The 18,000-nt window shown below is 37.5% G+C and overlaps 2 protein-coding genes across 5 annotated transcripts in view; one reads left to right on the plus strand and one right to left on the minus strand.

Moving 5' to 3' along the window:
• The window catches only part of HACD4 (3-hydroxyacyl-CoA dehydratase 4), a 100,297-nt gene extending 96,510 nt beyond the window's left edge, over window positions 1-3,787 (plus strand). Inside the window, exon 7 of the mRNA XM_067041425.1 lies at window positions 1,899-3,787. Coding sequence (XP_066897526.1) covers window positions 1,899-1,924 — 26 coding nt within the window. The 3' untranslated portion in view covers window positions 1,925-3,787. The remainder of the gene's footprint in view (window positions 1-1,898) is intronic.
• FOCAD (focadhesin) overlaps window positions 1-18,000 on the minus strand; it is a 326,170-nt gene that overhangs the window by 37,179 nt on the left and 270,991 nt on the right. For all 4 annotated transcript variants that reach the window (XM_067041424.1, XM_059072504.2, XM_067041423.1 and 1 more), the window contains exons 31-35: window positions 17,162-17,284; window positions 10,658-10,735; window positions 9,899-9,970; window positions 8,494-8,596; window positions 6,548-6,628 (exon numbers count right to left, since the gene is read on the minus strand). In XM_067041424.1, the coding sequence (XP_066897525.1) occupies window positions 6,548-6,628; window positions 8,494-8,596; window positions 9,899-9,970; window positions 10,658-10,735; window positions 17,162-17,284 (457 nt within the window). The remainder of the gene's footprint in view (window positions 1-6,547; window positions 6,629-8,493; window positions 8,597-9,898; window positions 9,971-10,657; window positions 10,736-17,161; window positions 17,285-18,000) is intronic.

Genomic DNA, 18,000 nt, shown 5'->3' on the forward strand with positions numbered 1-18,000 from the left:
AAGGATGAGTCGAAGTTTTCTAGACAAAGCCCTTAGAAAACACAGATAGACATAATGACAGCATGGCATATTTTGAGGGACTAACAGATGCTTAGCCCCTTGCCAGAAACCACTCTATAATCAAGACAGCTGTTGAAAACAGTTGATGATTCCAATACGTCAGTCAGATACTAAGAGTTGGTAGGATGTTCTGTCTTAGGACCAAGTACTTCGATATCATCCAGTGTTATCAGAAACAAAAACATCCCTGAGCCCCTTAGCACCAGGAAGGCTGCCAAGCAGGGTGGCTGCTCAGTGGAAATCAGGACCTGGGAGAGAGGAAGGCAGTTTAGCAGGACTGTGGCAAATATATTGAGAATAATGGGAGTCAGGTTTCTTAAAGTCAGAGAAGAAAGTTACAAATAAGAATAAGGAAATGCAGGAGGAAGCCTGTGATGTTGAATTGGAGATATTGGTGTGAACTCAAGTTTTTCAATATATATAGCTAGATATAAAAATAAATATAGACAATATGTGAGAGAGAAAGAGAGAGAGGCGGGGAGGGAGGGAGGGAAAGAAGGAGAGAAAGAGAGAATTTCCTAACTGTCCACTGAAAGGGCCTAGGAGCAGTGATTACCGCAGTAGCAATGCAGTAATTTGTACCCAAGATCTTGGCTTCTAAATATCTTTCTCCACGAGAAGAAACTTGAGTTACCTGGCTATTACAAGGCTGAGGATAATATTAGATGAACCTAGAACATCTTTGTGTGCCACAAAGAAAAGGAGGTACTTACTCAAAGAATGATAAGGTTGTCTCAAAAGGACACAAGAGTCAACTTAAAGAGGCTCTTACTGATCTAGTCTGGAACAATTTGAGGTTCAAAATAATGAATAACTGAATAATAAATTGAATAATAGGAGTTCAGCAGTCCATATTGAAAGAAAGATAGAAAGGAAGAAAGAAAAAGAAATCAAGGAAAGAAGGAAGGACGGAAGAGGGAGGGAGGGAGGGAAGGAGGCAGCTTTTCCTTTCTGAAGAAAGCCTACCAAAAAGTGTAAATGGGATAATGGAATTTTAAGAATTACCTATTGGCAATCATTAGAGTAATAACTCAGTCAAGAAAACATTAATGGATACCCAAACTAATGGGTGAAGGTAGGATGAAAATGGGATACTCATAAAGTCTCAAAATACCTCCACATAAAATATTTCTTGATGATAAAAGGAAAGGAGGAACTTTAATGAGGAGAAACCTAGAAGAGATCACCTTATCCAAGTGATCAAAGTTAGAATCACTTTGGTGGAGGAAGACAGACATCATGTACCACGCGAAGGGATGCAGTGAGCAGAGCAGGGCTCCACGGCTGTAACATTCTTGCCAAAGGTGACTGACCTCTCACGTGAGGAACACCAGGCAAACCCAAACAGAAAAGTGCTCTGTAAAACAACTGGCTTCTAATCCTAAAACATGTTAAAGTCATGAAAGACAGAACAACCGAGGCAATGTTCCAGACTGAAGGGGACCAAAGAGATGACAAGTGTGACATTCTGGATTAAATTCTTGTTCTGCTAAAGCCATCATTTGGGCTGTCAGAGAAACTTGAATAGGGTCTCTGGGCGAAAGGAAGATAGAAGTGATCTAGCTGTTTTCACTTTTTGGTAAGTTTTAAATTATTTTACAATAAAAAGTAAAATAAATTTTAAAGCACATCTAACATTTAATAAAAAAAGAAACGACATCTCAAATAGTAAACACATACAAAAATGTTCATTCCTTCTGACAATGAATGCAAATTAAAGTAGTCTTAAAGTATCATTTTATACCTGCTTGGCTTTTATTGTAGTCATTTGTTTTATCTATCTGATGGTTTGCTTTGAAATATGATAACTAGAAAGGGTTTATTCTTTGTTTCCTAAGCACTGTTACATAAAGTGAAGCTGTGAGAAAAGCGTGGAACAGATTCTCGTTCAGAGCCCCCAGAAAGAACCCACCCTACCAACGGCCTTGACTTCTGACTTCTCGCCTCCTGAACTGAAGGTTTCCCCTGCCTGTGGCAGACACCAGAGAGTCACCACCAGGGATGCAGGGATGCGAAAAAGGACACAGGCAGAAAGACACAGAGAACTCCCAACCTGAGCTTCCTCAAGTGCCTTCACTTCCATTGCTGTTCTTGCTTGATTGGAAGTTGTGCCAGTGTGCCTTCCTTGCCTCTCCTTGCCAATACCTCTGACTATCCCGGCACCCAGAGCTGCATTCACTGTGACTGAAGGTCCATGTTTTATATTCTGTCTTCACAACAAGCTCGTCAGCCTGACGATGGCTCATAGACTCATAATCCTTACAAAAACTCTAGAAAGAAGATTCAATTATTTTCTCCACTTTACAGAAGCAATTGAAGATTACAGACTTAAGCAGCTTGCCTGAAGTGACATAGCCAGCAAGCAGTATAAGTGGGGTATGAACCCCAGGCAGTCTGGCTCCCATGTGCTGCTGTACTATGATACTCAGACAGCGCCGAGGTACTGAAATCTGCTACAGTCCTTTTGAAGAGCAATGAGGCCATGCCATCCCTGTAGTCATCAAATCCTCAGACTCTTGGCCACTAATAAATTGCTGACAATTTATCCTAAGGAAAGCTATATGCACAAGGATGTTCTCTATAATAGGAAAAATTTTAAATGATCTATAGGGAAATGGGTTAGTTATGATTCATCGACTTGATAGAACATTTGACAGTCAGTCATTATCATTATTAATGATAATGTAATCATTTTTAATGATAATTATGGAGATATATGGAAAATAGGGAAATGTTTACACTATAATATTAAGTTAAAAAATACAAAGTTTATGTATACTGGTAAATATGTAAACATTGTGCATAACAGGAACAAATTAAAAAGTAAAATTTTTCAATGATAATAGCTGTTAGAAAGTCATGGGATAATTGGTGACGTTTTTCCTTTCAAATACTTTTATGACGTTTACAACAAAAAAATAGAAGTTAAATACTCCCCAAACATATCATATTAAAACCTGTCTAAAAAGTGATGCAAGGATTCTTTCCATGCTTCCTCAACCCTTCTTTTCAGGGGATGAGTAGTGATTACGTCCATTTACATGGAAACTTGTTAAATTTTTTAAAAAGACAATAAAATAATATACATTTTATGATTCAATATAATATAACGCACACACATCTAGAGGACATACACTGGAATATCTATTGAGGCTATCTCTAGGTGGTGAGATTACAGGGGATTCTTTTTCTTCATACCATTTTTGAACTTAGTGTTATACACATGTATTCATTTCTAATAACTTTTTTAAAAGAATTGTATAGGTAAACTATTACCAAACTAAAATACTTAAAAATAACATACTTTTGGTAACCAACTCCATAATTTCATCAGAAAAATAGGACAGCTTTCTCATATCATTTATTCTATATTCTGCTCTCTTGGCTAGACTCATCAACAATTATATCTCATGCTAGTAATCCAAAAATGATCAACTGAGAATCTACCTATCTATAGTATATGTACAAGCCCAACACTTATACACTCAAATCACTGACCAATGAATCCATATCAAGAAGGAAATGCCATTCATACTGACTTTCTTACAAGGATTTAAATATACTTTCTGTGAATTAATACTTCTTATTGTAAACCTTAAAGCCTAATAGAAAAATTAAAGCTTAGAAAGTCACATTCCCCAGCAAGAGAAAAATAATCCTAAATGATTAGGTAGAAATACCTAAATGTTATCGCCAAAAATAAATGAGTATTTTTATTAAGTACTTTTAATTTATTTTAAGTGTTTTGTTTAAAAAGTAGGTAAAATATTGATGAAATCTGAATATGTTATGAGGTTGAGAAAAAACAAAGATCAGAAATCAGGAAGAAGAATAAATGTATAGAAAAGAAGCAAAAATAAGAGTCAAAATTTAGAGGTCCTTAAGATAGAAAATAATTCCATGATAGGTGGAATTAGATTATAAGCAAATTTTAAGCATAGCACAGCCAAGCAATGTCCATAGAATAGATTATGATGATGACAAGGGTTAAGGAATATTACATCTCCTAGAAGGTGGGGCGATTAGGGAAGAAGAGAAAATGTTATAGAGTATAGCAAAAAAACAGTTATATTCAAAACTATTAACTGCAGTCTTTTAAAATTGGAAGGAATTTTATCTGTTTGGCCTGGTTTTAAAATGTAGGCCTGTATGAAGGAGTGGATGCTATGAACATATGGTATGTTCTGTTGTATGAGTACTAAAATGAGTATCTAGAATGAGAAAAGCCCTGAACATTTGAAGCAGATTAATATATTCACTATCTCAAATCTGATTGGCTAACACTGAGATCATGACATCCAATCCCAACCTGGCATATGTGTGAATCAGGGATAACTCATCACATTTTTCTCCTTCTCGTGAGTTACTAAATGGCACACAGAGGCAACGAAGCCATGCTATCCCTAAAGTTTTCTCTCTTCTGCCTATGCCAAGAATGATTTTTCTTCTCTCAAGCCATTTCTTCCTCAAAAGAGCTCACCAAAGTTGTCGTCCTTCCTATCAGCAGCGCCACTGGGCTCTGATGAGTGACACCCAGACATTTAAACTCAAAAGCTGCTTCAGAAGGGAGTTATTAAAATTCAAATGAGCTGGGCATATTGAAGAAGAAAACACTCGTTTGCATGCACACCTCCGCATTTGGCCATCCCATTTAGACCCATAGAGCAGGGTCTGGTTTTGTTTTTGTAAATGGGCTTCCGAGGCAGAGGTCAGCCTCCCACGGCCTCCACTCCTCTGGGGTCATCATTAGTAATGGGTAAGGCTGAATGGATTTTCCTCTGAATCTAGTCAGTAAACCTGACAAGAAGGCAGCCTTCTCCCACAACCTGAGAATGCCAAAAATGTGACTGGTAATATGGCATTTTTTAAATACTTCATTTATTTGTCTTAAAATAGCTTTAATAGTAAGATTTTACATAACGTTTATGATGTCAATTTCACCTGATTTTTCAGTTTTAGAACAGAATACTTCCTGTTGTACCATGACTGCATAATCATAAAAATGTTACATTTAACAGAGAATTTTCCACAAGATTCAGAGAAAATTCATTTCTAGTAAGAAATATGAATCTAGGGAGCCAAATGACATTTTAGTCACTAGAAAAGAGAGTATGTCTTTCATTTGGTCTTAAGAGTTTTATTTTTCATGGAAATATCTCATGTTATCATCATTTAAAAATTTTATAAGATATCAGAGAGCAAACTAACAAAAAATAGAGCAAAAATATATGTTCCTAGAATTATTCTAGCCATGGAAATTTTAGATGCTCCTTTAGTAAGAATTCAATCTCCTCCTAATGGAGACATCTCTGTACTTTAAAAAGACTTAATTTATGGCAATATAAACTATTAACTCCACATTATATATATGACATGCTCATATATAAACATATCTTGTACAACAATGACATAACCTTATACCAATTTTTACTGAGGATATGTAAAAGCAAATTATGCTAAGTCATGACCGGAGGAAAATATTATGCACAATTTCTAGAACTGCAGAAACTAAGGGAATTCATGTCCAACCTATGAAAGTAGTTTACAATCTGGAAGCTCCAGGGTTTTCTGTACCCAGTGGAAACTTAGACAACGGACATGACTTTTAATGTCCCTTCCAATGGTGAGATTTTATCCTTCCATGACCTTCATTAATCAGTGACTTCAGATGTCTCCAGATGTCTTCATTTTAATTGGTTTAAAAACTTTTTTTGCCCTAAAACTGGGACGGTCTTGTTGTAATACAGGCACTAATTTTGCCCAGACTGACACAGCCAACCCAATGAAGAATGAAACTAGCACACATCAATGAAAGAATATTACATAAAACTGGTTCCTGAGCCACGACATGCTCATTTCGGATCCATTTTTTCGTCATAGCACGAAATGGTAGGTGTGTATCATTAAAGAGCATTTATTTAATAATTTATGTAGCATTATTTTGGCTCCAGTTAAAAACAAAATGCACTCAACCTCTGTCTTTAGGTTGTGTGTGGCAGCAACAAAGAATCACAAAGGGGCAACTGGTGCAGAGAAAAAGAACACAAGCTAAAATTAAGAACTAGAGCCAGTGACTGCAACAACACAAAGTGATCACACAAGGTTCAGGGAGAAGACTTACCTCCAAGTCTGGTCCTGGAATACAAACTGCACCCATATGTGTTTTCTCTTTTTAGGGCACACTCACTTGAAATTGACAAGAAAAGTAATGTGCGCTTATACTTTCGAAATGGCCAAAAGGAAGATTAAGATATTCACGTGTCCCCCAAGCTCAGATATGGTAGTTCCAAGAGTACACACAGTGTGTATGTTTATGTACCACTTAGTGTAGTTGGTCTCCTAGTCATCTCTACGGCAAAGATGATCTGGCAGGAGAAATTATTAACCCCTTCAGATTTGTATTGTTTAATTCTAAAGAAGCAAGCTGAGGTCACACAAACTTGACATGTAGACAGTATAATAGAGTTCAAGAAATGTGCTCACTTGCCTTTTTTTCCTCCTGTAATGAAGAAGCCAATGGCTGCTCTAATAAAACTGCTTTCAGGCAAATAGCTATAGTCAGTAGGAACTGTGGAGACAGAAAATGATCAAATTAACCAATGAACCTGGTGGGACTAATGAAGGAAAGATAATGATCTCATGCTGCCATATCAACCTAGAGACAAAGCAGAAGTGTTTATGCCATTGATCTCAGAACAATACTCTGTGGTTGCAACTAATTCTATTAGGTTAAGTGACTGGCCTTGAAGTCATCACTTAGGCTATGCAAGCAAATCTAAAATGGTGGTAAATCTAGAGGAGATTGAAAAACCACAGAGGACAAAAATGGTACTGAAGTGGTTTTTAAAAACCCTTTTCCACTTTGGCACATCAATGAGCCACAAGCCAGTGACCTCCTCTGTGTCAGCAAGGAGTCTACTGGGCTTCTAGGATGAGACCACCATTCTCTGGGCTATTTCAGGGCACCTGAGTCAGATATATGAACTATGGAAATACATCAATCAGCATCAGCCAGTCTCTTACTTCATAAGGCAGGGACCTCCATGTGACCAACACGTGCAAATAACCAGATGTGCCTGCTGACCTGGAACAGTGAAGGAGTGATATTTATGCTCGTTGAATCCTGGGAGTTTCCCAGATTCTTTTCCTCCCAGTTCCATAAAATTGTTTCATGAAATGGTTTTTACTGGGATAGATGGCTCAACTTTTCCAGACACACAATCATGTTGCTCCAAAGAACCTGGGTGTAAGATGATTCACTACGACCTGCTTTCAGTATATGTGGGCGAGACCGTGTACTCCACAGTATAACAATTAAAAGCCTATGTGAAAAAGCAAAAGCCTGACATATGCATGCTATTTTACCAGGACCTTGTGAGAGTACTGCCCTTCAAAACTAGCAATACCAAGGGTTTCTAATATGACTACTTTTTTTTTTCTTTTTCCAGTTTTAATATGACAGCTTCTAATTGTCTAAAGTTCATTATGTTGGGAATGCTGTGGAACCATGTCCTATTTCTATAGCTGAGGAGTGACTGAAAATGAGGGAGACAGTAATTATAGTGGCCCATGGTAATGCTGTCTGTAGACTACCTGTCAGGGGATATGTGAAACTAGGTTTTAATGAGGAATCTTTGGTACCTAAACCTCCCTGGCATGAGTCCAAGAGAGCCAATGGTCAAAATTCTATAAAGAGCAAAGAGTAGCTATAGGTCCCAGTGCATTACAGTGATGCCTTCCCCAGAAGATCTCCAAGTACATACATAAGTTAAGCATGTGGGAATTGCAAATATTTTTATTGCTTTTATTAAAAAGCTGGAAATAGAAAAAGCTTTGTTACATTAAGACCTAGGATTTTAATTCCAAGGCCAAGGAGATACACATCTTTAAAAGTACTTACCCAATTATTTTCTCAAAACCAGGGTCCAGAAGAACTCCAGCCATATATGAAGAGTTTTTTAATGAAATATGAATATTATACAAACTATGATTACATCTAGTAAAATAAAAAGAACTCTGTTCCAAGCTTCAAGGGTGTGATTCCTAGTTTCTGGATTTCTCATTAAGCATGTACCTAAGTCATGTAATCTTTCTGAGCCTCGGGTTCTCCATTTGTAAAATACGGGGTTAGACTCAATGTCTAAACCGATCTCCAAGGAAGGCAGAGAGAAAGAGTGAAAAGAGCATGGGCTTTGGCGGCCAACAGATCTTAGTTCAAACTGCATGCTTACCATTTACTGCTATGTGACCCTGGGCAAGTCAGGAGACCTCTCCACAGTCCATTTTCCTCTGATATAAAAGAGGGACAGTAATATCTACCACTGATATTACTGTGCTAGGGTAGCTGTGAAAATTAACTCTCTTAACAAAGCACATTGCCCCAGGTCAGCAATCCCTCCTTCCAGCTCTAGTGTCCTATGACTCCAATCTTACCCGAGGTTCTACTTTGATTTGAGGACAGAGTAGACAGATGAAGATGTCCTAGAAGCCAGATTGCATTTGACTGAAGACCAATCACCCCAGACACACTGATGACCTACAAATGAAATGTAACAGTTCAATGATGGGGCAAGATCCAAATCTATTCAATAGAAGGCCACTCACAGGAGGTCACTAATCTTTTATGAGGTGGTGGCTTGGCTGGTAATGAGATATACAAGATGACTATCAACTGTCTAGTATACTAACCGTGGGACACAGAAGTGATCAACAAGTGTTGCTGAATGAATGAATGAATTAATTAATTAATTAATCTATCAGTCATGATGGAAGGTACCAGTGGTTGTCTCAGGTTTCACTGAGTCAGACTGGTCTGAAGGAATTTTCAAAAAATGAGAAAAGAAAATCCAAAAAGTAAAAAGAGGTGATAGTTGCTTAAAACTAAAGTACCTTTTAAAGTAGGAGATACTATTTTGTTCTCTTCTTTGAATAATGCTCTATTACTATTTTATCATTCATAATAAGATTTTTAAAATAATAGTTTTCATTTATAGATTTTTTTCCCCAAGTTACAGCAATTTACGTTTCAGTAGAATTTTTTTTGGAGAATATTCATATTCATACATGCAAAAGAGTTGCTTCTGTTCAGAAATTTGTTTGCTTTTAAAAGCATGAATTCCTAAAACTTCTTTATGTGGTAAGTATTATAACCAGCTATATTTTGCAAGAATGAAAACAAGTATGCTAAGTGAAAAGCCTAGGATACAAAGTTCTACATATGATAAGAATACAACTATGCAGAGAAAATAAGAATGCTTAAAAAGAAATATGACCAAATATTAGTAGCAGCTGCTTCAGGTTGGGAGGAACATCAGTGATATTTTTTCAGCTTCTTTCATCTTGTACTTTTAAGTTTATTCAATGAACATCATGATTTTTTAAAAATAAAAATCTGAAAATATAAAATAATTTCTCAGCAGCTGGACATGTTTATTCTTTAGCCAAGGAGAATGCTGACCATCATTTACCCAAATACTTTTACCAGTGCATCTGAACTAGTGCCTCTTGCTTAGATATATGCCCTGCCCTTTGACTGTCTTCCACTTTTCCTTGTCTGGAGGGCCTGACATTCTTTGCAAGGTCAGGTTTTAATTTTTAAGAGAAACCACTGCCAACTTAACTCAAAAATGCCAGCTTTCTTTTTTTCCAGAGGTGGTGTGTGTTGATCAGCAAATTATGCAGGGCCATAAGCCATTCTCCAATGACCCTTGAACTCACCATGAATAACCAGAGATTCTCCCATTGTCTAAGTAAAACAGTTTATATCATGAAAAAGAAAAAAGACCACAAAGGGGAATATCTGTTTTCCCACTCAAGGGTCTGAAATTCCCCTTCTCACCTGAGTTAAAGTTCTAATGACTTCATTAAGTCTGCCTTGAAAATGAGAGGACTGGATGGCTTCTGACTTCAGCTGAAAGAAAAAGGAGAAATACCCATCCCACATCCCCCCAGAAGTAAATAATGATATTCCCAGTGTATGAGTTATCATCATCTAAGCTGTAAAATAATTTATCATTATATCCTTATATTTCAAAAACAAAAGCTCTGAGCTCCTTGAAGGCAGGGCCCATGCTTTATGAAATCACTGATTTCCTAGCACCAGTTCAGTGTGGCATGTAGCAGTCACGTAATAAACCTTTACTGTATGAACAAAGGAACGCCTTAGAATTACTTGTAAATCTACATATACATATGTCCACTACACAAAACATTTTAAAGTGAAAACATAATTACATAGATATAAACTTAAACATCACAGATGCAAAATGGAGTTTCTTATGAATGGCTTTTAAAATTTCTTAGGATCCAATCACTTTTCTCATTCAGATAACTTTTTACAAAGTATATAAGTTGACTAGGTTTAATTCCTACAAACCAAATAAAATAAGGAACATATCTCTATAGAAAGAATTCTTGACCAAGAGCAATTTTTCATATATAAAGGCACTAGAAAGCCCAGCATAAACAATACCATGATCATATATTGTTCTTTCCTTAGCATTCTGAGATATTGGATATTCTTTTCTTGCTGTGACTATGTACACATTTAGGTTTCTTCCCCCACCCTCCCCCCCCGCCTTTTTTTTTTTTCTTTTACCTGCATTACATCCCCTTCAGAGCCTACCAAGGCCACCATGCCATGAAGAGCTGCCAAACAAAGCATTGTGGAGGTGCCCTGAAAACAAAGCATCAGAATATGTCAAGAGGGAAACAGTCCTGGGGTGTGAAGTGGATAAAAATTATATCATAGAGAAACAACTGGCTAAAATGGTACTAAACTTGTATGGTCAACACAACCTGTGTCACTGAACTGAGAATGGCAGCAGGCTTGAATAAAGTAACAGGTTAAAGTTGTTAGATTCTAGGTGGTTTCTTGTCATTTTTTATTTTTCAAAACCAGTGTTGTTTTAAGATTAACACACTGACAAAATAGCCAGTTTAAAAAAAAAACTATAATGGTTAACAGGATGTATCATTTATAAGGCATTAAAAATACATGTGTCTTGGGGGAGATTGGTTCAAGATGGCAGAGAAGGAAGTGTGCTCACTCCCTCTTGTGAGAACACCAAAACCACAACTAACTGCTGAACAATCATTGACAGGAAGATATTGGAACTCACCAAAAAAAAGATACCCCACATCCAAAGACAAAGGAGAAGCTGCAATGAGATGGTAGGAGGGGCGCAATCACAATAAAATCAGATCCTGTAACTGCTGGGAGGGTGACTCACAAACTGGAGAACAATTATAACACAGAAGTCCACCCAATGGAGTGAAGTTTCTGAGCCCCACGTCAGGCTTCCCAACCTGGGGGTCTGGCAACGGGAGGAGGAATTCCCAGAGAATCAGACCTTGAAGGCAAGCAGGATTTCATTGCAGGACTTCAACAGGACTGGGGGAAACAAAGACTCCTCTCTTGGAGGGCACACACAAAGTAGTGTGCACATCAGGACCCAGGGAGAAGGAGCAGTGACCCCATAGGAGACTGAACCGGACCTAACAGCTAGTGTTGGAGAGTATCCTGCAGAGGCGGGGTGTGCCTGTGGCTCACCACAGGGACAAGGACACTGGCAGCAGAAGTTCTGGAAAGTACTCCTTGGCGTGAGCCCTTTCAGAGTCCACCATTAGCCCCACCAGAGAGCCTGTAGCCTGCAGTGCTGGGTCACCTCAGGCCAAACAACCAACAGGGAGGGAACTCAACCCACCCAACAGCAGACAAGTGGATTAAAGTTTTACTGAGCACTGCCACCAGCACAACACCGAGCTCTACCCACCACCAGTCCCTCCCATCAGGAAGCTTGCACAAGCCTCTTAGATAGCCTCATCCACCAGAGGGCAGACAGCAGAAGCAAGAAGAACTACAATCCTGCAGCCTGTGGAACGAAAACCACATTCACAGAATGATAGACAAAATGAAAAGGCAGAGGACTATGTACCAGATGAAGGAACAAGATAAAACCCCAGAAAAATGACTAAATGAAGTGGAGAAAGGTAACCTTCCAGAAAAAGAATTCAGAATAATGATAGTGAAGATGATCCAGGACCTCGGAAAAAGAATGGAGGCAAAAATCGAGAACATGCAAGAAATGTTTAACAAAGACCTAGGAGAACTAAAGAACAAACACCTAGAAGAATTAAAGAACAAGCAAACAGAGATGAACAATACAATAACTGAAATGAAAAATACACTAGAAGGAATCAATAGCAGAATAACTGAGGCAGAAGAACAGGTAAGTGACCTGGAAGATAGAATGCTGGAATTCACTGCTGCAGAACAGAAGAAAGAAGAAAGAAAGAAAGAATGAAGAAAGCCTAAGAGATGTCTGGGCCAACATTAAAAGCAACAACATTCGCATGACAGGGGTCTCAGAAGGAGAAGAGAGAGAGAAAGAACCCTAGAAAATATTTGAAAAGATTATGGTCAAAAACTTCCCTAACATGGGAAAGGAAATAGACACCCAAGTCCAGGAAGTGCAGAGAGTCCCAGGCAGGATAAACCCAAGGAGAAACATGCCGAGACACATAGTAATCAAATGGACAAAAATTAAAGAAAAAGAAAAATTATTAAAAGTGACAAGGGAAAAATGACAAATAACATACAAGGGAGCCCCCATGAGGTAAACAGCTGATTTCTCAGCAGAAACTCTACAAGCCAGAAGGGAGTGGCCCGATATATTTAAAGTGATGAAAGGGAAGAAACTACAATCAAGATTACTCTACCCTCCAAGGATCTCATTCAGATTCTACAGAGAAATCAAAAGCTTTACAGACAAACAAAAGCTAAGAGAATTCAGCACCACCAAACCAGCTCTACAACAAATGCTAAAGGAACTTCTCTAACTTCTCTAAGCAGTGTTTCTTGGGAAACACAAGAGAAAAAAGGACCTACAAAGACAGACCCAAAACAACTAAGAAAATGGTAATAGGAACATACATATCGACAGTTACCTTAAATGTGAATGGATTAAATACTCCAACCAAAAGACACAGGCTTGCTGAATGGATACAAAAGCACAACCCATATATATGCTGTCTACAAGAGACCCACTTCAGACCTAGGGACACACACATATTGAAAGTGAGGGGATGTAAAAAGATATTCCATGCAAATGGAAATCAAAAGAAAGCTGGAGTAGCAATACTCATATCAGATAAAATAGACTTTAAAATAATGTTACAAGAGACAAGGAACGACACTACATACTGGTCAAGGGATCGATCCAAGAAGAAGATATAACAATTATAAATATATATGCACCCAACATAGGATCACCTCAATAGATAAGGGAAATGCTAACAGCCATAAAAAGAGAAATTGACTTTAACACAATAATAGAGGGGGACTTTACACCTCACTTATACCAATGGACAGATCACCCAGACAGAAAATTAATAAGGAAACACAAGCTTTAAATGTCACAATAGACCAGATAGATTTAATCGATATTTATAGGACATTCCATCTGAAAACAGCAGATTACACTTTCTTCTCAAGTGCACACAGAACATTCTCCAGGATAGATCACATCTTGGGTCACAAATTAAGCCTCGGTAAATTTAAGAAAATTGAAATCATATCAAGCATCTTTTCCAACTAAAATGCTGAGATTAGAAATAAATTACAGGGAAAAAACATAAAAAACACAAACACATGGAGGCTAAACAATATGTTGCAAAATAACTAAGAGATCACTGAAGAAATCAAAGAGGAAATCAAAACATATACAGAGACAAATGACAACGAAAACACGACAATCCGAAACCTATGGGATGCAGCAAAAGCACTTCTAAGAGGGAAGTTTATAGCTATACAATCCTACCTCAAGAAACAAGAAACATCTGAAACAAACACTCTAAACTTACACTTAAAGGAACTAGAGAAAGAGGAACAAACAAAACCCAAAGATAGTAGAGGAAAGAAATCATAAAGATTAGATCAGAAATAACTGAAAAAGAAATGAAGGAAACAATAGCAAAGATCAATAAAACTAAAAGCTGGTTCTTTGAGAAGATAAACAAAATTGATAAACCTTTAGCCAGACCCATCAAGAAAAAGAGGGAGAGGACTCCAATAAAATTAGAAATGAAAAAGGAGAAGTTACAATGGACACCGCAGAAATACCAAGCATCATAAGAAACTACTACAAGCAACTCTATGCCAATAAAATGGACAACTTGGAAGAAATGGACAAATTCTAAGAAAGGTATAACCTTCCAAGACTGAACCAGGAAGAAATAGAAAATATGAACAGACCAATCACAAGGAATGAAATTGAAACTGTGATTAAAAATCTTCCAACTGGGCTTCCCTGGTGGCGCAGTGGTTGAGAGTCCACCAGCCGATGCAGGGGACACGGGTTCGTGCCCCAGTCCGGGAGGATCCCACATGCCACGGAGCGGCTGGGCCCGTAAGCCACGGCCGCTGGGCCTGTGCGTCCGGAGCCTGTGCTCCGCAACGGGAGAGGCCACGGCAGTGAGAGGGCCGCATACCAAACAAAAAAAAACAAAAAACAAAAAAACCAAACATCTTCCAACAAACAAAAGTCCAGGACCAGATGACTTCACAGGTGAATTCTATCAAACATTTAGAGAAGAGCTAACACCCATCCTTCTCAAACTCTTCCAAAACATTTCAGAGGAAGGAACACTACTAAACTCATTCTACGAGGCCACCAAAACCCTGTTACCAAAACCAGGCAAGGATACTACAAAAAAAGAATATTACAGACCAATATCACTGATGAATATAGATGCAAAAATCCTCAACAAAATACTAGCAAACAGAATCCAGCAGCACATTAAAAGGATCATACGCCATGACCAAGTGGGATTTATCCCAAGGATGAAAGGATTCTTCAATATATGCAAATCAATCAATGCGATACACCATATTAACAAATGGAAGAATAAAAACCATATATTTTTATGTTTTGCAAGTCCTAGCCACGGCAATCAGAGAAGAAAAAGATATAAAAGGAATACAAATTGGAAAAGAAGAAGTAAAACTGTCACTCTTTTCAGATGACACAATACTATACACAGATAATCCTAAAGATGCCACCAAAAAACTAGAGCTAATCAATGAATTTGGTAAAGTTGCAGGATACAAAATTAATACACAGAAATCTCTTGCATTCCTATACACTAACAATGAAAGATCAGACAGAGAAATTAAGGAAACAATCCTATTCACCACTGCAACAAAAAGAATAAAATACCTAGGAATAAACCTACCTAAGGAGGTAAAAGACCTGTACTCAGAAAACTATAAGACACTGATGAAAGAAATCAAAGATGACACAAACAGATGGAGAGAGATACCATGTTCTTGGATTGGAAGAATCAATATTGTGAAAATGACTATACTACCCAAAGCAATCTACAGATTCAATGCAATCCCTATCAAATTACCAACAGCATTTTTTACAGAACTAGAACAAAAAATCTTAAAATTTTTATGGAGACACAAAACACCCCGAATAGCCAAAGCAATGTTGAAGGAAAAAAATGGAGCTGGAGGAATCAGACTCCGTGACTTCAGACTACACTACAAAGCTACAGTAATCAAGACAATATGGCACTGGCACAAAAACAGAAATATAGATCAATGGAACAGGATAGAAAGACCAGATATAAACTCACACACCTATGGTCAACTCATCTATGACAAAGGAGGCAAGGATATACAATGGAGAAAAGACAGTCTCTTCAGTAAGTGGTGCTGGGAAAACTGGACCGCTACATGTAAATGAATGAAATTAGAACATTCCCTAATAGCATACATAGAAGTAAATTCAAAATGGATTAAGGCCCTAAATGTAAGACCGGACACTATAAACCTCTCAGAGGAAAACATAGGAAGAACACTCTTTGACATAAATCACAGTAAGATCTTTTTTGACCCACCTCCTAGAGTAATGGAAATAAAAACAAAAATAAGCAAATGGGACCTAATGAAACTTAAAAGCTTTTGTACAGCAAAGGAAACTATAAACAAGATGAAAAGACAACCCTCAGAATGGGAGAAAATATTTGCAAACGAATCAATGGACAAAGGATTAATCTCCAAAATATATAAACAGCTCATGCTGCTCAATATTAAAAAAAAAAAAAAACCCAATCAAAAAAATGGGCAGAAGACCTAAATGGACATTTCTCCAAAGAAGATATACAGATGGCCAAGAAGCACATGAAAAGCTGGTCAACATCTCTAATTATTAGAGAAATGCAAATCAAAACTACAATGAGGTATCACCTCACACCAGTTAGAACGGGCATCATCAGAAAATCTACAAACAACAAATGCTGGAGAGGGTGTGGAGAAAAGAGAACCCTCTTGCATTGTTGGTGGGAAGGTAAAATGATACAGCCACTATGGAGAACAATATGGAGGTTCCTTAAAAAACTAAAAATAGAATTACCATGTGACCCAGCAATCCCACTACTGGGCATATACCCAGAGAAAACCATAATTCAAAAAGACACATGCACCCCAATGTTCACTGCAGCACTATTTACAATAGCCAGGTCATGGAAACAACCTAAATGCCCATCGACAGATGAATGGATAAAGAAGATGTGGTACAGATATACAGTGGAATATTACTGAACCATGAAAAGGAACAAAATTGGGTCATTTGTAGCAACGTGAATGGAACTAGAGACTGTCAAACAGAGTGGAGTAAGTCAGAAAGAGAAAAACAAATAATGTATAATAATGCATATACGCGGAATATAGAAAAATGGTACAGATGAACTGGTTTGCAGGGCAGAAATAGAGACACAGATGTAGAGAACAAATGTGTGGACACCAAGGGGGGAAGCAGGTGGTAGTGGTGGAGGTGGGATGAACTGGGAGATTGGGATCGACATGTATACACTAATATGTATAAAATAGATAACTAATAAGAACCTGCTGTATAAAAAAATAATAATAAAATAAAAATAAAAAGAAAAAAAAAGTACATGTGTCTCTTTCATTGGAAATTGCCTATTCTTTTATGGTTAAGCTATATATCTTGGCAGCACCTATAAATGGTCCAATAAAGTGGCTGTTTTTCCTTTATAAAAATATAAAATAACATGCAGGAGGTCCTTCTACCTCTGTTAGAACAATTCTGATCCAGGCAGGGAGCAGTTTGTTGCCCAAGTCTTCAGCTTTTCCATGTCCACACACAGACAAACCATGAACTATGTTTCCTAATGCCAGGGCAAAACCTGAAGTCTGTTAAAAATAAATTAAAAGAAGAGGTAAGAAAAAAAGAAGAACGGCACAGATCAGGAATGTTCATATATGCAAAACAAGCACATTTAAGGGCTCCCTTTCCTATAGACACATTCTGTTTCCATCTGAAAATCAGAGATTTGCAGATTTTTTAAATCTACACTGGTCTGCAACAGAAACTGCAGTCTAATTGTATGGAATTCGGCTTCAGTGAGTGGTTTATTTTAGGAAAAGAATACTGCACTACTGATTGACTTGGGTCAAACAATCCAAATTCTAAGAAGGGGGTTAGGGTGAAAACACCAAGGTAAATCACCCAAGCCCAGTCAACCCCCAAACAAGAGGAGAAAATATCCTATAATGAGCACAGCATATGCAAACTTCTATATTTTGGTGTTTGCAAAATCTATTCTTTTTTTCCTAATTTTACATTAATTTTATTTTATTTTTTATTGAAGTATAGTTGATTCACAATGCAAAATCTGTTCTGACTGTAAGTAAGCAGGCATACAACCATAAAATAATAATAATACAATACAGCACAGGCTTAAAACCTGGACTGAATCCTGCAGTAACCCACTATGGCCAATATTAAGACTTTGGAGAAATCTAAAAAACAAAGAACTGAGCAAACAAAATACAAACAGGGAAATTCTAGAGCCTGTGTGATCAGAGGGAACATTTCTGTTTCAATTTTTTTAAATTATGGTAAAATA

The sequence above is a fragment of the Kogia breviceps genome, chromosome 8, assembly GCF_026419965.1.
Source record: "Kogia breviceps isolate mKogBre1 chromosome 8, mKogBre1 haplotype 1, whole genome shotgun sequence".
NCBI classification, from domain to species: Eukaryota; Metazoa; Chordata; class Mammalia; order Artiodactyla; family Physeteridae; genus Kogia; species Kogia breviceps.